This window comes from Crocodylus porosus, unplaced genomic scaffold (assembly GCF_001723895.1).
Source record: "Crocodylus porosus isolate Cpor-Errol unplaced genomic scaffold, CroPor_comp1, whole genome shotgun sequence".
In the NCBI taxonomy this organism is placed as follows: Eukaryota; Metazoa; Chordata; order Crocodylia; family Crocodylidae; genus Crocodylus; species Crocodylus porosus.
Window position 1 is genome coordinate 3,369,748 of NW_017728927.1, and position 20,547 is coordinate 3,390,294.

The window sequence follows — 20,547 nt, forward strand, 5'->3', positions numbered from 1 at the left end:
TGTACCATGATCGATGGCCATACTTAGCTATTCTGTGGCTCTTAACAGTTATGCATTTAAGAACAGATCTGAGGGGACTGAACAGTGGGTGACACCTCAATGGAAACCATGGCTTGGAACAAGCTTATACACTGGAATAATGAATGAATGTGTTAGTCCAATGCATAGCTATTGAAGGTTCACAGCCTCATTGTAAACAGACAGGAGATCTTTTTCATATGCAAGCATAAGGGGATATCACATGGCATGCTAAACATCTAAACTTAGATTGATTCCCAGAATATCTGACTTGTGCTGACACAGAGCACAAGGTTTCTTTGATGCTCAAAAAAGTACAACCTCAAGTAATCCCACTACTATAGTGCCTTTCATCCCAAAAGCTTGGGGATTGTACTTTACAAAAGTTAAAGCTAATTAAGTCTTGCACCCCTCTAACAGCTGTAGCAGGGTCATAATGCTGCCTCTGAGAAGGGATGGAGCAGCTGCTTGCCACCAGACACCAGCTTACAAAAGTTCAGATAAAGAGGGGGAAACAATCCATCCTACTGGCCTCCCTGATCACAGCCTGGTTACATTTGGGTGCAGTATTTACAAGCTCAGGTTTTAATGAGAAAGGGGCTCTAACCTCCAGGCTATGTTGAGTACTGAGGGCCTCCTGACAGGCATTCAACGCCTTCCCCTCTGGTAGCAGCAGTGTAACAATGCAACAGTGTTTTTGCTCTCCCCTGCCATCTCCAAGTTGGCACTTAGGGCAACTGCCCTGGTTGTCCTGTGCTAGTTACGTAGCGTCTGTCTGGTAGTAGCTGAATATTTTCCAAATTGCCCGTAATATGTTTTAGGCTGAACATGACTTTCAGCCCCTTGGAAAAGCTGCCTCAGAGATCTAGCATCTCTCCTGGGCAATAGTACATCTGTGCAGCGGCACCGCCTACATTTGCATCCTGCATTCCCTGGATTAGGATGCTGCTCTATCACTTCCCTATTGCAAAGCTGTTGAGCCTGCTCCTATCATCCCTGTGTCTAATGTAGGATACACAGAACACCACACGGAGGAGAATTTGGCAGTGAAAATGCTTAACTTCAGTTGTTGGTGTGGCAGGAGGGAATAACCTTGAGGCAAAGAAAAGTCAACACTTTCTACAAGGATCCATCTGGCTGGGTAAAGACATTTTCAGAAAAAGGCCTCACTGCGTATAATAAAAATCTAATGGAGCTCCAGGGATATCCCTGCTAGTTTGAAAACGCCTAGCAATGGCCTGTCTACACCTTCTATTTTATTATACATGATGCACACCTTACTGAAGGAACTATTTTTTGTTCAGGTGACTGCCAGGAAAATTCATCACCTGTTTCTGCCTACATGCACATTGTTAAATTGCAAACAGAACAGAGGTCTATCAATTTATTGTTAATAATTTTTGACAAGTTTCCCTGCTATCCAGTCAGCTTTTCTCGACCATGTACTCTACTGCCTAACGAACAAAAATACTTCACACCATGTAATGCATAGCTGTGCACTGGAACATTTCAGACATTTGAACTGTGTCCCTTGTTGGAAAATGTCTTACAAAGCCAGGACTGCAACATACTTCTCCTGGCTTTGGATATATATACACATGACAGAACATACCTCTTTTGACCCCTGGGCACATGTATACATGACAGAACGAGGAAATATTTTGGGCTAAGGCTGGAAGCTGGTTAAGTGGCTTGGAATGTTACAATATGTCCCAGGGAGATGGATTAGCAGCCAGGTGATGCGACTGCAGGCATTAAATGGTACACACTTTTAATGCATGCTTGCGGAATATATCCCTTGCTGCACTTTCACATTGTGTGAGTGCACATCCTCTCTAGACCCACTGATAACCTCCCTATCTACTGGAAGACTGTCATCCTTATGTTGAGGGACTGCTGCCACTTGATACAAGGATGGGTATGTGGGTAGGTGGGTGTTTGTGGTATATACACCAACTCTCCCCCCTTCCCCCACAATTTAAGACTTGTCCAGATCCTAGAAAGTGTAGAACAGACCCATAAGGTGCAGAATCCACTCAATTCTCTCACCAGGCAAAATCTGAATTTTGTGTCTTTAGGAAAGAAAAGAAAATGACACCAAGAGACATTTGCAATATCAAACCTTGCTGGGACTCCTCTGAGTGTATGGTAGAGCTCAGCCTTTTACCAAGGTCAGGTTCTCTTTAGCTTTTGGCTTTTTCTTCTCTTCTGTCCTGGTCTGTCAAGCCTCGCAACCCACTTATCCTGCAAATATCCCGTCAGACCCTGAATCTTTTGCAAAGCCTGAAGCCATTGCCCACTTTCCTATTTTCTACTACTCAGTGAAGCAATGGTGAATGCAGCATGAGTGAAAAAAGCCAAAAGAGACTCTCAAAAAAGGGAGCCATATATTCAGAAGGGAATGATCCCACTCTGTAGCACTGGATTAGTAGCCTCTCTCAACCCCCAGTGCTCTGCAAGTACTGAAGTATCGATTGTAGAACTGGGGTTTTAGACTTCTCTATACCCACTACTGTTGCTGACAATACAGTTCGGGGCTCATTATCTATGGTCAGTGGTAAGAAGCATTTTAAAAGGGGAGGCTATTTTACAATTAAATAAATGGTGAAGTATAAGAAACTTTTTGAAAGGTCAGCACACATGCACATGCACACACACACACACGCATGCATGCGAGTTGCGAGACAAGCCATAAATCTGACACACAAAAAGTAAAATCACCAGACAAAGCTGTCTTATACTATGGTGTGGACTGGAAGCTCTAAGCTAATGAGCTCTGAAAACATCTTTCTGATTGAAGACTTCATTAAAAACAGAATGTTTTGCCTGTAGTCTTATTGAGCCCTTGCTCATGAAAGTTTACGCATGTCTGATACAGTTCTGCTAGTATCATTTATGGTACTATCTAGAGGTGCACCGATACAGCGGTCCAATATCAGATCAGCACTGATATAAATAAAATGTTCTACATTGGAAATCAGCTCGATGCGGCCGATAATTTCTGATAAATGCCCATGAGTGTGTGCAGCGACAGTGCAGCATGTAGGCAGTGAGGAGCAGAGCTGGCAATATGGGGAGGTGCGTGCAGCTGGTAAATCTGGTGTGATGGAAGTGGAAGGGGAGGAAGAAGGGTAAGGGGAGGGGGAAGGGGCATGGAAGGGCAGATCAAGGCCCATGTGGTGAGGGAGAGTGTGGGGTTGGGACTGGGGCTAGGGCAGTGGGTACGCACCCGAGGCCAGGCAGGTGCGGGACATGGGAGGGGGTACAATTCATCTGGTGCTTGTCTGGTGGCTCCCACCACTCACCTGGGCACAGAGGGGAAGGGAGTGTCCCCAGATTTGGGTGGGCTGGGCTCTTCCCGGCCTGGCAGGTCCGGGGTCCCCCCATGTCCCCCAGACAAGTGGCAGGAGCAGCAGTGGGAGCTGCCAGATGAGCACTGGATGAGCTGCATGCAGCGGTGGGAGCTGCCCACCCTTCCTATGCCTCCCCTCCCAGTGAGCCGTGTCTCTGTCCCCATCCCCAGCTCGCAGCTGCATCCTGCCCTGTGCTGTGCAGATCCAGGGGGCACACCTCCCCCAGCCCACAGATGAGCCACTTGCAGCTCTGTCCCGGGCCTCTCACCATCCCGGCTGGTCAGCGCCTGCCCCAGCACCATTCCCTCCCTCACCACAGAAGCCCTTATCTGCCCTCCCAAACATCCTTTCCCTCCCCTTCCACTACACCAAACTTACCAGCTGGATGCACCCCTTCAAGTTGAAGAGCTGCGTATTGGAAATCAGATTGGTATCGGTCGATATACCGCCTTAAAAACTGGCTACTGGTATCAGCCCCAAACATCTCTATCGATGCACCCCTAGTACGATCATGCCTAGTCACTGTGCTACACGCTGTACAAAGAAATGAAGAAAGAAGATGGTGCCTGCTTCTGAATTAGCAGCTTCCATCCAAGCAGCTCTTTTAACTGCCAGTGATCTGCACCACAGACCCTGGGCTGGCTGGTAGAAGGTGAGCGTTTGGAGTGGCGGTTTCCCTGTTTCTTCACATTGCTTATTTCCTCTGTAGAACAATGCATGAATGAATTCCTACCCTTGTCTAGGCTTCTCTGTATGCGAGAATGAAGGAAAAGTTACTGCTAATGTCTGATAGAACTCGTTCAAAAACTGGTTAAAATAACATGTGAAAAATCTATTGGAAGGAAACTGAACCAGAACATTCAATTTATGTTTAACAAGAATCCTGTGTTCTCTGCATAATTCTCTGCATAAGTCATCCTGAGGTACTCGCTGTTTTAACACAAACGAGAAAAATAACACTTTACCTTACTGCAGTGTTGCTTTTTATTGTACTGGATCAGAGTCAAGACTCTACTCCTGTGTACAATTCCTCTCCTAATGTAGTGTAGTTCATCCCACTTCAGCATCCACCAACTTACCCTCCAGGGGACAGAGCCGTGTAACCATCTCTGGCATCAGCTTCCCTTGCTTGTGTTGACAGTATATCTCTGCAATCTCCTGCCGACACTGCTTAGACTTGGATCGGGACAGAGCTGAGATTGCCTCCTTGCCCGAGATCTCACATCTTGGCTCTTGGTCATACTTTATTTCAGGTGAGCTGTTCCCATTCTTTTTCATATGGTGCTGTCTGGGAGACCTGTGAATTTCCTTCAAGTTGCTGCTACTACTGTTCTTTACAGCATGGTCACTGAAGTGCACTACTTCATTGGAGCTCTTTCCCAGCAATGAATTCTCCTTTACCTTTTCTTCTTGCTCTAGTTTTCTTTTCAAGTGCTCCTTCTGCTTGCTAAGGGGCTTCTTCACCAGCTCAGGCTGGTGCTTTTGCCTCTGAGTCCTGGGAGCAAAGTTACTGTTATCAATATTTTCAAAGTCCTTGGGTACAGAGTTTTCATTATTGCTGTCTGTTCGCGTTTTCTCTTTTGGACGGTGGGAAAAATAGCCATCCTGCAATAGTCAAAAAGAAAACCATTACACACATCATACTACACCCATCTAACTGTATTATATGTATCATGTGCAACTTTTACATTGAAAAGGGAAGTCAATTAAGAGATAAGGGGAAAAAAAAGAAATAAACATTGGAAATACAGGACAGAAAGAGACCTCTTGGATCTTCAAATCTAGTCCCTTGCTATTGCAAGCACAAAGTCATATAACCCCTTTAATTAATTAATACCAGGCTGTGATACCCAGATTCACATCCTGTGTTAGTAACAGGCTGGAAGGGGGAGGCTTTAGTTAGGTCCATGAGCACTTACTCATTTGGGGCTTGATCCTGCTCCCATTCAAATCACCTGCCACACACTCACTGATGTCAACGGAGCAGGGTCAAATCCTCCTATACCTGTGGCCGCTTTAAAGGGATTGTCTGCATGAATAAATGTTTGCTGCTCAAGAGTGAGAGCTCCAGAATCTGCCCTGTGGAGCAGCGCTTTCCTCCAGGAAAAGTCCACTGACTGAACTATTGTTTTACTCAGTGAGAACAACTGAACAAGGGTAAATGGCAGTGACAGATTCTGAAATTCCCTAAAGAAATCCAGCAGGTCTCCACTACAGCCGGGAGAACTACACAGCTCAAAAGCAAACTCAGTTAAGTAGCAACTGTCTCGACCATGGTCCTCCACTCCAAATAGGGAATATGATCACAGATATAACGTAAAAAAAAAAGAAATTATCCAGGAAAGGCAATACAGCCAGAAAAACAGTTATTGGACACAGAATAACTACTTGCTTCATAATTTTACCCTGCTGCTATAGAAACTTATTCTAGTGTAGCAGTGATTGCCAGTGAAGATTTCTAAGTTACGTTTTCTTTTGTCATCAGAGGCCATGCCATGTTCATGACAGTTCTCTGTGAAGACAACATAGGTCAGCAGGAGGCATTGGACAGTAGAGTACAACCTTCTTGTAAACTTTTATTTTTATAAACTCTAATGCCTGGTTCCCAGGACAAAGTCAAGTCACTTGTGGCTAGTGCTGACACTACAAGTGCAGGAGCCGGTCTCACGTCAGCACTGGACATGCATAAGGACCACCAAAAATACAGAAAAACCAAAATGAAAAGCATGTTACTGAACAATGGCGCTGGCATGGTGTTGTTCCACTACCTTCCTCTGAGGCCTAAATTTCCCAAACACAAATGAACTCAATAACTGGTGTGCCTGCAAAAGCTGTGGTGATGCACTTCACCCCAGGACTGTCACATTCTGCTTTTCTGTATGGCAAATTTCTCTAGACAGAGGAACAAGAGGTGTGTCACACCTGAAAAACATGACGGTCAGACAAGTCCAGCCTTTTGCTTCCAGTTCTGGTGAATACCATGCGATTCAAAGAAGGGGAGATAAGACAATCCCATCCATTTGGAAAACTATGCAATGCAATACCACATCTATCATGAGCCTTTCAGAAATCAGCTTACAACCCAAGTATTGGGCTCCACATTCAAATGCTTACCTGCCCATAGCCACATCCTGCAGTTCACATGCACATCAATCTCTACTGACTTCAATTGTTGGTGATAAAATTATCAGTCCCTCAGAGTCAACTTGTACATTACAGAAATTCAGTACAATTACATAACAGATGATGCTTCCCCTTCACACCTGTCAGGACAAAGCCAGCTTCTCTTTTGCTTCCTAATGATCTACTGCTGCAGTCATTCAAATTTTCTCTAAACAGTTAAGGGGTATAATCAGGCAGGCACAAAGTAATTTGCATTTTTATGCATCTCTGTCCCTTCTCATAAGATTCCTTAGTAGAACAGAATTGCCAAGTTCTGTGCAGCCTCATGAGTGACACTGATGCAAATTAATTAAACGGCCTATGTGCCTATCTATAAACAATATGTGTATAACAAGAACCTTCAGCTTATGGCCAAGCATACCAGGCTATAATCAGCTGCAAAGGGAGGTTAGGTAGCTGCACACAACTTGGGAGCTGTAACCAAGAGGTGAGATGGCTAATATAGGCAGGAGGAAGCAAGGATGCTGGAAGGGATTTGAGAACTCAACCATGCAGATGGTCGTCAGACTGCTGCTTCCTGGAGGTTCGTGTAGGAAACTGTCTGGAGGCTAACAGCCTTCAAGGATGGAAGAAGAGGTGGAGGAGGAAGCAGTGCACTTATAAGAGAACTTGAAGAATAGACAGGTGGATGGGTGCCAGATGCTGGTGGGATATATGAGAGAAGTTTGCAGGAGGAAGAGGGAAGAGAGGAAGAAGTGAAAGAGCCTGGACACAGTAACCAACCTCATTTTTCCTTGTGCTGCCACATTTGCCTCAGCAACTACTTGTGGCCTCCTCCATGCTGCTCCCTTCTGGCTAGTATCTGCAACAGGGAGTGGTGAAAGGGAATGCAGTAGGTTGCCTGCTTCCCTGGAGTCTTGTTTCAGTTTATTTCTTGGCCTACTAGGAGTCTTTTCAAGCCTTGTTTCAGGCTTGAACCTCCACAGGATGAGGGCAAGGGTGCGTGAGTTGGTAAGCAGCTGCACAGAGAAACTCTGTAATGAAGGTGCAGGGGCCGACGTTCAAAAGAACAAAGGAGAGATAGGCACCGTGCTCCCACCAAAACTCAATGGCATGTTCCCCAGGAAGCAGGATACATTAATTAAGAAGTAGGGAAGATACTAATGAAAAGGGGAAGAAGAGTGTGCATGTAAGAGCACGGGTATAGGAAGGAAAGAGAAACGGATGAGAAAACAAAGACTCTGGAAAAACCCGAGAAAAAGATCTATTTTTAGGAGGCAGACGTGATGGAGAAAAGCCTGAACAAAAGCAAACGCAGTAGTTACTTGCTTAATACACTATTTGGTGGGAAATTGACTGACAGTACTGTATAATTACACAGGAAGCATGAGTGCTGTAGTTCATCAGAGCGCAGTGGGCGTGGTAGAGCTTGTCTTTTGCACTCTAATTAGACGGACTTAGACTAGAAGATGACTGTGACAGGAGTATCGCTACTGGAGCCTTCCTAGTGGTGACTCCGCCCTCCTGTTATGGGCCAACCACCTGCTCACTCACCTGCCACACCTTGATCTTAATTGATTAATGGTTGATGTAATTAGCGGGAGGCTGCCCCACTCTGCTCCCTGGTGCCAGGGGTCGCTATCTCCGGCTCCTTTTCCTCCCCTACACCACAGACCAAGCCTCGCAGATGGTACTGATATGGTTTTGACCTGGGCCCTGTTGTGACTTGGCCCTCTCCTTTACCTCCTTGGGGCTCCTCACTGCCCCCCTTGCTCTGGGGCTGGGGTCAATGTACCCCAAATGCTGCGCTCTCTCTGGTGCCAGGGTCCCCACGCAACCATGGAGGCCCTATGAGGCTTCCTCCAACTCCTAATAGCCTCACCTGGTCCTCTGGTCAAAACAGCAAACACAAAAACACAAAGACCCTGGGCTATGACATAAAAAGCTAGACCGTCCGGCCAAGCAACATTCACTCCCTACTGGGAAAACACTCCAACCCCCAGCAGCAACCAGAGGCTGCTCATGCAATCAGGGTTTTCCCCTCTGTCTGCACTAGCCCAGCTCCTCCTCCCTCGGCCACCAGAAGGGAATTACCCTCCTGGCCTCCCGCCTGGGCTTATATGGGCCAGGCCCTGCCCCTTCCTGTCAGCTGGCTCCCTCGTGGCTGTCCTGGCAACCAGCACCTGTTACTCCGGCTGCCCTGGTAACTGGCAGCTGGGCCTCCCTCTTCTTGCCACTAGGGGTCTCTCCTGAGCCGTTTTCTGCTCTCAGGGGCAGGGCATCTGAGTGCTCTGCCACAACGCCTTAAAATTTTAGGTCCAAGGAATGGACATTTCCATTTTTTCAACACTGGGGAGTAGCTATGGGAAATTTGGTATAAAACTTCCTTCAAGGGGGGCTGTAAATATTTATGAACTTTTGTCCAGGCTTTTCCTGTTTTCTTTCTACTCACGGCAGGTCTAATAAAACAAAGCCAGGGCTTGTCAAATGACAGCATCCACTATAAAGAGTGACAGTAACAGTTCTTAGTACCCAAGAATCACATTTCATATTCAAAGCACTTTGTAAATATTAGCTAATTGTTTTTCACACCTCTGCTGTGAGGATCTATTTATTATTCATGTTTTACAGACTGATGGAAGTGAGAAAATGATATTCCCAAGGTCAGAGGCAGAGTCAAAACCACAGCCAGATTTCACCTGAGCAGTTTACATGAGTGAATTTATTATTACCAGCAATATTATTATTATTATTATTTTGACAATGCAGCATTAGTGCAATAGAAGCTATTAACTGAACATGAGCTGATCATCTGGCTGAAAAACAAATTGAAGAAAAAGTTTCTGAAAAGCCAAAATTCATTTTGATATTCTAAAACTAAATATTTTGACTTGTTTAAAAAACGTTTCTTTTTTTTTTTTTTTTAACCAGAAAAAGAACATCTGAGTGCAAACCACAGTGTTTTAACTATGGGTCTATCCCTATTCATGATTCAATCTTTTCTTTTTTAAGGGGTTTGTTCCATGTAAATGAGAGGGGGGGGGAAAGGCTTATCAACCAGAAACAACTTTTCCCTCCAATTTTTCATTCCACCCATAAAGCAAAAAAAATAAAAATAAAAATAACAAATAAAAAAACCCCACCTCTTATTTTCACAGTCCAACTCAGCAGTTCCTAGTTCTGCCCTGTACTCAGCCCATATTGTGAATATATGATTCAAAACAAAAAAGGCAAGCTGCAAACAGACCCAGACAAATGTAAAAAATGTAAAGCTTATTAACATTATACCCAAAGCATCTCTATTGAACAGCTGCTGCTGTGACTAATTGGCTCTTATTTCATATGTTTGATAGTTGTCATGTTTCCTTTATTCTTAACCAATCTCTATAACCTTAGGTTAGTTATGTTAATTGTACATTTTGATCTATTTTATTTTAATGTACTTATTGTAATGACTTTGCATTTGTATGTTTGTACAATAGTTCAGAAATTCTAATTGTTCTGCTGCTATGTTCCTCTAAGCTGTTACTGGAATCCATTTTTATTCTCATGAAATATTTAAATATAAAAAGTCTTCCATTTTTTTCCAAGCTTAGTCATGGTTAGTCAAAATGCCAAAATATGCTAACTACCATAATGGCTCAGTGACATGGATTGTTCTGCAGTGAAAGGTGAATTAAGAACCCCAAATCCATTTCAGGAAATGTCATTCACTATTTCCAGACCATCAGAGGATTTTCCATTGACTACAGTCTGGGATTCAGACTGCAGATGCAGAGCCAGGAATGTCTAGCCTACTTTGCCACACAGACAACAAGGGCAGACTGTTACCAAGCCACAGCAGAAGGATGGTTGCATATAAATTTAAAAGCTCATTTTAATTGGTAGATGATTTTTACACCCCCCTCAAATTCAGTTTAAATTATCCAAGTTATAAAGATCTGGAGAAGGAATGTCCAGTGGGTGCATTTTAAAGTTTATATATTCCAAATACTGTGTACTTGTTGCATGCCTCGAATAAGGCAAATATTGCCAAATGGCATGTTCTAATGCATACAAGAACAGACACACACTTGCGACTGTAACATACCTAAACCTTTTAATAAACTAGACGTGACAAAGAGAAAGCCAGTACTATCCTTCAGTGTAGGCAAGGCCTATAATCTTAAAGGTCCCTTCTTCAGCACAGCAATCTTAGAGGTGGCCTAGCTAAGTAGCTAATCATTTTCTCCAATGCTAGCTGGAGCATCTCAATCACTCATTCTTCCCAACCTTAGCAGAAGGACATATGGGCTAAGAAAAGATAGTCAAAAAGCCCAAGGCTGAATTGATACGGTCTTTGTAGGTTAGTGTAAACTGCAGAGATTAAGCTGAGAAACAACTTTGACTCAGGTAATGCAGCCACATGCCTGCAGTGGCTCAGGCCATGAGCCAAAAGATGCTAGAGCATGGGTCTCTGGCACACAGCCAGCATGGGCTGTGTGTTTGCATTCTTTTCCTGCTGTCCCTGAGGTCTCTGGGATTTGCAGTCCAGAATCACAACAACAGGACTCCCCAGGGTTGCTCATCATTACCTCTTCCTGCTTCCAAGTGCCTCTGGGATTTGTAGTCCAGTCACAGCCAGCAGTAAGGTTTTGGCAGGACAGGGTAGTTCTGTACTCGGGGGAAGGGAAGTTTAACCCCCTTCCCTGATTCCAGACACCAGTCGGGGTTTGACTGGAGGTGGCCAGTCCCCTTCTCCTCCCCCACCCCCAACTCTTCTCTGATGGAGCAGGTGGCACAGCCCAGCCCAGGGCTGGAAAGCACGTTGGGATGCTGGGGCGACTGTGATTTAACCTGAACCTGGAAGAGGCTTGGAACGGAAGTTTCATAAACAGGCTTGATGCAAATCAGTTAAGTCTGATGCTAAATTCAACCACGTTTATCTTAAACCAGTTTCAGTCATTTTGAAACTGATTTATGTGCACTGAACTTCTGTTCTGTTGCAGGTTTCAACCAGTTTCTGATCATTTAAACTGGTTTATGTGTAACTTCTGTCCCTAGCCATGGAAAGAAAGAAGTATAGCCAGGTATGTCAAACACCTATAATTCCAGGATGGGTATCAACCCCTTGGCTGCATCCAGGTTTCCTTTAGAGCAGTCTTCAAAATTATGCTGAAAGCCAGCACAGCCCCAAGAAGGATGAAGCAATAAAAAAAATGCAAAAGGTACGTCAAAGCCACCCTGGTGAAACTCTTCAGCTCTAAATATGCCAGAGCTCCTCAGCTCCCACAGCCCTGGTAGAGCTGAGGATCTAAGGCTCTTAGTCTGATTTTACAAATGGACAATCCCTTTTGGGTAAAGCAAGTTAAGGAACTTTTCCATGACTGCAAAGCAAATCTGTTGCAGACCTCCTGACCCCTATTCCTATTCATGTTATGCAAGACCGGCTACTTCAACTGCTAGTTCAAACTCTTTGAAAATCCCCTTATTTATAAGCTGGCCCTGCAGGATAACTCAGCTCACAAGACAGGCTGCACAAATTGCAAAAGCAAACAGTGGGATCTTCATCGCTCGATTCTGCCAGTTTCATTTCTTGATTATATGACAGCTTTCAGTGCAAGGCAGTATATCCGAAACACTAATTAGCAAAATGAAACCTCACTGTCCCTTCCCCCACATACCCAAATGTATTCTCTATTTGGACCTATTACACTTTAAGAAGTTTGAAACGTGAAATATAGAGGGAAGACATGAAAGAGCAAACAAGAACTTTATTTGCTGAGTTTCAACAATACCAGTGTGCAGAAGGTAAACCTACAGGGAAGCCACTTTACAGCAATCAGAAGTATCCCCAAGGTTAGTTTTCATTTTAAATACACTTTAAAGCACTCTTTGCCTGTAATTGGAACATTCCATCATTCAACACTTAGGGCCAAAATACCTAGCTGAAGCGACGGGAAAAGATCTGTCTTTTTCATTAAAGTCTTCCTAAGGTCTCCAAAGGCAAGTGCATGATAGGATATTTCTGTATATCTTGGCAATATCCCATCTCACAGTTTGAGTGTGGTTAAATGATTTTGTCTCCAAGTTTTTAAAAACACTCTACTTTATAAAACCTAATCCATACAGTAAGTAACAAGTTGACAAGGAAGAAAGAAGAGAGGAAGGAAGTGAGGGGAATCTCCAAAGGCATGTATATTTGGGGATTTTTCTGCGGGGATTCCTGTTCTTATGCATAAATACAGGGCAAAATAAACCCCCTGTATGACAACATCTTACCCATCTCGAGAATTCAGGAAACACATTTCTGGAAATTTGCAAGTTCCTGGTTTTACGTCAGGCCAAACCATAAGACCTGGATACCTCTCAGCTTGGATAATATTTCAATTGACATCTGAACACTGCAACTTGTGCCCACCTCTGTTTCAAACTATCTGACCAGCGTGCAAGCTCCATATGTTGTCAGCATGAAGGAAAGTGAGAACCATGGATTCAGCTGGCTGTACATCACCACAACTCCACTGAGCTCGGTGGCGCTAAGCTGATTGACATGAGCTGAGATTCCAGCCCAGAGTGTAGAAGTGTAATGTTCTTTCGTGGCTGGCACACATTTGCACACAGATCCTGATAGGAAGCTGTGCTGAAATCTAGCAAGAAACAGGAAAGCAAACACATGATAAACTCTTGTACCGTTTCCCTCAACTCTTCATCCAAAGTGTTTTCTTCCCCAGGAAGCGGTGCTCTGAACTTACATTCTGGAACTGGAAAACACAGATTTGCTTCATGTGCAAATACTACATAAAACTAGGCTTTGCATTAACTTTCCTAAATGGAGGGAATGAGTGCTGTAGTAGGAGCTCGTTAAAACACAGAACCTTGAGCAACTGCAGAGATTCAAATTCTTGAGATCCAAAACCTGTGACCAACCCAAGAATTCTGGCAATGAAAGAAGCAAGTAAAACTAACTGAAAGCTTGATATGTTGAAACATGAAAGATTTAACAAATTCCAGACAACGTCTCTAATCTCAAAACTGGATGGTCAGCTCATGCTTCAATATTGCTACCAACTTTGGATTCTCCACATCACCAGGTTCAATCCTTCAGTTCCTCCTCAGGCACGCCTCCCGATAAAGCCAAGAGTAATTTCTGCTCCTAAGAACTGGAAGATCAGCCCCATGCATGATGTCTGCCCTTTACACAACTTGGCAGACATGGAAAAAAAAAATCACACCCAGTACTGTAGACTAGCACTTCAACAGCTGCTGACAATTAACTCTATTCATTAGTAATATGCTGAAGTACAAGTGAAAGCAGCACAGCCTGTTCTTAAACTGGCTGAAGGAAAAAGAGTTTTACTTGGCCTATAAAGCTGGACTAACTGAAGGCTTCTTTTTTTTTTTTTTTGCCAGGGGCCTGTGATGAAATTTTTTAAGTCAACAAAATAAAGGCATCACTGACAACTCCTATTATCTTGAAACCAAGGTGCACGTTTCAATGGGTAGATTTTTCAAATTAAATCTTTCTCACCTCTTGCTTGTGTCTATCAGTTTGTTGGCGGCACTTTTTGAGTCTCCCTTTGCACTTTCAAACCATGTGAAACACAGACTAGATGGCAGGTCATGCCAGGGGCTTGAAGCCAAAACCATACACAGAGCAAGTGCAACTCATGCTAACTGTACAAGACTTGGTACAGGAAGTGGAATATTCTCCTACCAGCACCAAAAGGAACTGAACTTTCTTTATTGTACAAACAGTTCTAATCTCAATTACATAACATACAACATTTTGTTATAATATAGGCTCCATTTCTGGCTTTGGCAATACAAGAATTTTGTGTTGTAGCAATTTTTTTGGGAAGCTGTATCCAAATCCAGTTATTTTATGGGGTTACTGTCTACAGACTGCTGCTCTTTCACCCCATGCAGTCACCTGCTAAGTTCTAGCTACTGCTGGTTGAAGAGACCATACCCACACACTTACTCACAGAAAATTAAACTTTGCATCCAAATGGAAACCAAGAGATTTAAACACAGTTCCATTACAGCCTTTGAAAAACATTCATTTCTTTGTGCTCCCCAGTATAACTCTAATGTGATCATAGAACATTGTTGTAACTAATAACACCCACAAATTTGCAGAGGCAAAGCAAGTGATAACTTCTTTAGCAGTGCAGATAAAAGGCCGGTTCCTTCTCTCGCTGAAGTCTACAAGACCTCTGCTACGAATTTCCAAAAAAAAAAAAAAGGCAAGATCAGGTCAAGTCTCCCTTTGTACCTTAAAGGCATTGGAAGCAAACTGTCAACAGTGTGTTTTTATAAAGAATCTTTTAGAGGTTTTTTTTATAAACCCCAATGGAAGGCGGCATAGGGGTTAACAGCCAGGGATGTCTCGCTATTTCAGGGTGTGCACCGTGCTTTACCCTTTCATGCAAATTATTTCTGCTGCAGGAAGGAACGTTCTGTTCACAAGAACATGCATGAGATTACTGCTGATTAGAATACAGATTTGCATTACTGCTAACATTAATATAAAATTAAAACAAAATTAACATTTTGTGCCTAGAAGCACGTTGTACAACTAGACAGCTTGAATTCTGCTGCAAATACACATTCATTCTTACCTGGACTTTTTAGCATACTATGTTAAGTGTGAGAATATACATGGCCTACAATGTTAAAATCTTCCTTCATCGTCAATGTGCCTTGTTAAAATATCTACTTAATAAAATGTAAACTCTTACTAGATATCTATATTATTCTCTACACCTTTGGTGATTTAAATTTTGAGTATATAGAAACATACAGTAAGATTACTTAAATCTCTGGGTTTATTCATGAGAATATTAGTAGCAATGTAAAACGTTCATAATCTATAAAGAGATTGCTGAAGAATTTTTTTTCATACTCCATGATGAAATTAATAGCACAAAGAGTCAGCTGCTGCCAACTGTAACACACAACAGCAACTACGAAACAAGTCTTTCCTTTTGCCTAGAACAGGAAATAACTTTAGTCTTTAATGTCAAGCACTAACTTTTTAAATGGCAACCTGTTGATATTGTAGGTGTACCAGGGACTTTGGTGTTTCTGCTACTTTAAGGGAAGGGAGGCTGCAGAAGAAGCAGGCTGCAGGTAAGGCAGAGGGCAATCAAAGGAGCCACTTGATTCAAATGGGGCTGGCCTTGCAAGATATAAGCCCAGGGCCAAAGCTGGGCAGGCAGTCTGACCTGGAAACCATGGAGAGAAGAGCCTCTGAGCAGAAGAGCTGCAACAAGGCTCCTTCCTAACACCTGAGCTGGGGTAGGCATGACCAGTAATTTAGGGATTGAAACTGTAGTGGCTGTGGAAGTCTCAGCTGGCCCAAGAGTAGGGCTAGGGCCTGAGGGATAGGGGCCAAGACCAGGGCCTATACCTGCACAGTGATGGAAACAAGCAGAGTTAGGGACCTGGTAGCCCAGGAGGGGCAAGAACCAGGGTCAGGGACCTGGTAGCCCAGGAGGGGCAAGAATAAGCAGGGTAAGGGGGCCTGTAGTCCAGGAGGGGTAAAGTCCATTGGAGGTAATAAGCCTGAGCCCAAGAGAGGCACAGGACAGAGACCTATGCCCTGCTACCAGGAGGGGCTGGGAATGATGTGGAGGTATACTTAAGGAGACAGAGGCTTGAGCCCAAGAGGGGCAGCAAATACAGGCCTAAGTCCAAGAGGAGTTGAGACTGTTTGAAGTACAGAGACCCAAGCCCAGGAGGGGATGGGATAGTTAGAGACACCAGGGCTGGTGGCCTCAGTGGCAGAGACTGTTTCAGGTTTAGAGACCTGCATGGATTGGAGTTGACACTGGGGTGAGGGCCCATGGAGGAGAGACTGATTAGATCAGACAATGGGGCTCATCTACTGACAAGTGAGTGATTAGTAACATCTGCAAGGTTTAGTGGGACTAAAAGGGGAGAGGAGGAAGCCACATCATTAGCCCTTAAGTAAATGAGCAGTGACACTTGCGTCCATGAGTATACGATCTCACTTGGGGAGCCCTGGGGCAGCCTCCCTTTTTCTGAAAGCATAACTATATCACAGCGTGGCAGGAAAGCTGATGGAGAGACTGCCTAAACAAAGAAGAGGTGGCAAGGGCTGAGAGGGGGCTCCAGAGGCATCACAGCCACCCCTGAGCTGGGACCCTGAAAAAATAGTCTTTATGAAGACAATACACATACATTTAAATCACATGTTCATGTGCATGACCAACTTGGTAGCTAACTGACCATGCATACATTCTTATGTTCCCTTGTTTGAATCTATTGTTTCCCCAGTTTAAATATGGTCAAGTGGACATGTTCAGTTCAAAATCCAGCTCATAAAAAAATCAAGATCTCCTCTTTCAACGATGCTCCTGCATCCTGACAATAGACAGAATAAGGGAGACTATGAAAGGCAACAATTCCTAAATAAAGCTTCAAAAAAAGCAGTTGTGTTCTGACAACGTGCCCAGCTCTTGTAAAAAAACCCATAATTCACAGTTCTTAAGAATTAGCCACGGTTTTTTCTGTTTGCTTTCTTTTTTTTTTAGCAGCATGGTTATAGCACGTTATGAAAGCTCCATGTTGAAATAACCAACTGTGAGAATCAGGTAGGGAACATATTAATTCTTCTGGTGTGCAAAAACCAGTACTTTACCATAATGTGATGTTATAAAATACTGCAAAGCAATCTGCCATGGGAGAGGTACTCTAACCTGGTTTTATACCGAAAGAGAGATGAATTCCATATGTCACAACTTGAGCTAGTATAAATCAGCCCTGGAGTTATGCCAGTGGAGCTATGCAAATTGAAATCTAGCTGAGAAACTGACCTTTTATTTCAACCTTTTTCAAAACTGAAGATGTACATACACTGTACTGTTAAAAATGTTCCAGGATTATCTGTAACAATTTTGCCAAAACACAGGACCACTAGATGGCTCCTTCTATAGGCTTTGGGAAGTAGGGTAAAGAACACTGTAATTACTTCACAAAAGTACAAATCAAAGCTGCTTTATCCTGTTAATAGGCACATTTCCTCATGCAGTGATTTTTCTTTCAAACAATAAGACAGTGTTACCATATCAGAGAAGAAATATCTATTTGCTGCTGCTGCCCATATCAGGAGAGTGCTGTAAATCCTGAAAGCACACGCATATGCAATCAAGCTCCGAATGGCAAACATTCATGGCTTGTTTCTGTTTATGTGACTGAACTGATTTTCCATGCAGCACGCGCACCAGTTTGCGCTCATTTTACATTCAGAATGCATCCTTGTGATTTTTTTTTCCCCCCAGTAAAGCATGGTACTCCCTCACGGAAAAGAAACAAGAGACAAAGCTCACACACATCAACCACCATTCAACCCCCCAAAAACATAAAACATACCATGTTTTATCTTGGATAACACACACCTTTCCAGCAAAAATCAAACCCCCTCCCCAACTTGGGGTGTGTGTATTAAGTGGGGAAGCTGATTTTCTGCCTGGGGTTGAAGCACCCCGCTTTGATTCCTGCTCCCCAGTGCAGCAGCTGTGGTATTACTATTCAGGCACCAGAGGGAATTAGTTGACTGAATGGTTCATTATTCTCCAACCCACACTCTGTTTTTTAATGGTCTTGGTGTTCTACTAATCAAGCTAGCCTTTCTTAGAGCAATTTTTTCTGTCTGCTAGTTACTCCTGGTTTCTCTCCTCCTATTGCACAGCCTAAGCAGGGCAAGTCATCTGCAGCACCTATACACATACATTGAGGCTGCTTTGGCGTACTGTAATTACAGCACATTGGAGCAGACTCAATTAATCAAGTCTGCTGGAGTGTGGTAATTACCGTGCTCCAGCAGATTCCAGCATCATGTGTATCAGTATCCCTGTACTGAAAAATGGCAGCGGGGATGCTTAGGTAAAACAGCCCCACCACCATTTTTCAGTGTGGGAATGCTGATATATGTGATGCTCTAGACACTTTAATTAGAGCAGCTCTTGGACCACTCTAATTAAAGTGCCTCCCCTCCCCCTGCCTCTTGGAATACATCTATAAACACCCCGATGATTAGGCTTTATCCTCGTTTTATGCAAGCCGTAACTCTGGAAAACTCTTTTCTTCTTCATTCTGCCTTTCAAAAACAAGGAGTGTATTATATTCCAGTGTATGTGTGGTATGCATGAAAATATGGTATTGTAGCACTGGCCCTCAGAGCTGGAAGTAAACAGAAACTTGATTCTAGGAAGAATTGCCATTTTTCTGCCAAACTAAAACATATACCCGCAGCTGTTGATCACATACATCAGCCTACGCAGTCATTGCTCAGTCATGCAGGACAGTACATGTTTATGAGATAAAATGGAATCCGGACTGTCAGTATGGATGCTTGCCACTTCTGTCTCCAGCTGTATAGCCAAATACTGTTGCCTAGTCCAGAAATAGGTACACGGCTTTAAAACATTCCCAATACATCAAACACCCCATGCAAAATTGTCCAGTTTCTACTGTACCTTTTATTTTATCTTTTATTCTGTCCAAGAAGCATTTAAACTGCACTACAAAAAGATTAACTAAAAACAGCTCCCCCTCCACTCAATATTAATTATAGTTCTGTGACATTATTTGGTAATGTCAGCAATTATTCAATAATAATAATACCTTCCAGCTGCCAGAAAAGTCAAAGGATGGAACCTCTACAAGCAAAAGCTGTTACTGCATTAAATCCATACTTTTGTACTCTGACCTTTGACTGTGAAGGCTATTTCTTTGTTTAGATCAAAATCTCTCATAGGCACTGAACTACAGATATCTATACTGCTCTTTACAGCAGAGCAAAACATATTAGTATCCTTCAAACTACAATGGCTCTAACAAGGCTCTACATTTGAAAAAATCCTGTTTCTTCCCCTTTGGGAACATGTTGTGTTGGTGCTGGAATTACGGACAGTGCCACATTTCACATCGGATCCCCTGAACCTTGAAAATGCTGAACATGAGGAGAGCTAATATTACTGTGAATGCCCATTTCCTGGTGTCCAACGTTGTCCCAGTGCAGTGGTTTTTTTAGGTCTCGTTAACGCATTGTGCACATTAAAATGTCAAAGATTGAGGGAATTGGTTTGAATTTATGTGCTATGGCACAATGCTCCGTAGCTTGGTGGAGACGAGTCCACCGTTTTAGCCAAAGCAATAGATATTTATCATCGCTCTTCCCTTTTTTTTTTTTCTGGATTTCTTCATATGACACCAGAAGAAGAACCTGCCATGATTTGATCAGTGTCACCGATTTACACGATAGCTGTAAACAGCTTCATTTTCTGTCTCAGCTACTTGTAGAAGTCTCCACAAGAGCTTCTGACTATTACTGCTGGTTTTCTCAGAAAAACAAACCTGCTGGTTCTATAAATACTATATATTGTCACAGCAGCCCTCATAACCCCCTCCACACTGGAGAAATACAACATAAGAAATACATCTGCGAGTCTGCTAATGGCATGTGAGAGCTAAAGATCTTGCCCCAACAAACTTCGGACTGCACATCCGATCAGTGTGACTGCCAAGCAAGGAACACCATGAGCACAGAGAAAATCTGGTAGCTGTTCCTTAGTAGGATCATCCCTACAGGTACAGCTTTGTTGCCTTCTCCTTTATATGAATGGCCAAGAAGAAGAAAGGCATCTTCTGCTTCAGCATGAAATAAAACACAAAAAGGTATTTGCCTAGAGCTGTCCAGATGCTCTTTGAATTTTTTTTATTTATTTTTCGACAGGTAGAGAAGGATGGTCATTATCATGATAATGGAAATGGCAACACTAATAAATGAGAAACAAAGTTACAAGAATTAAGTCAGAGCAGGAATTTAGTGAGTGTGAGAGAGCTGCACATCCCCTTCCCTTCCCTCTTGTCAGAATAAGTGACTCCATTGTCCTCGGTGATCAGGACCGTCAGCCGGGGCTCGGAGGGCTGACATACTTTGCTAGCTCTTTGGAAGCTTCAGGCATCACACCTGTGTGCGAGAGCCCTCCTGGAATCGCTGGGAGCCGAGTGTAATGCCATTTCTAATCTCCGGTGTCAGTTG

At 43.4% G+C, this 20,547-nt stretch overlaps 1 protein-coding gene across 1 annotated transcript in view; it reads right to left on the reverse strand.

Moving 5' to 3' along the window:
- XYLT1 (xylosyltransferase 1) overlaps positions 1-20,547 on the reverse strand; it is a gene marked incomplete at its 5' end in the record, with an annotated part of 252,401 nt that overhangs the window by 161,295 nt on the left and 70,559 nt on the right. Inside the window, one exon of the mRNA XM_019542112.1 lies at positions 4,451-4,976. Within this exon, the coding sequence (XP_019397657.1) occupies positions 4,451-4,976 (526 nt within the window). The remainder of the gene's footprint in view (positions 1-4,450; positions 4,977-20,547) is intronic.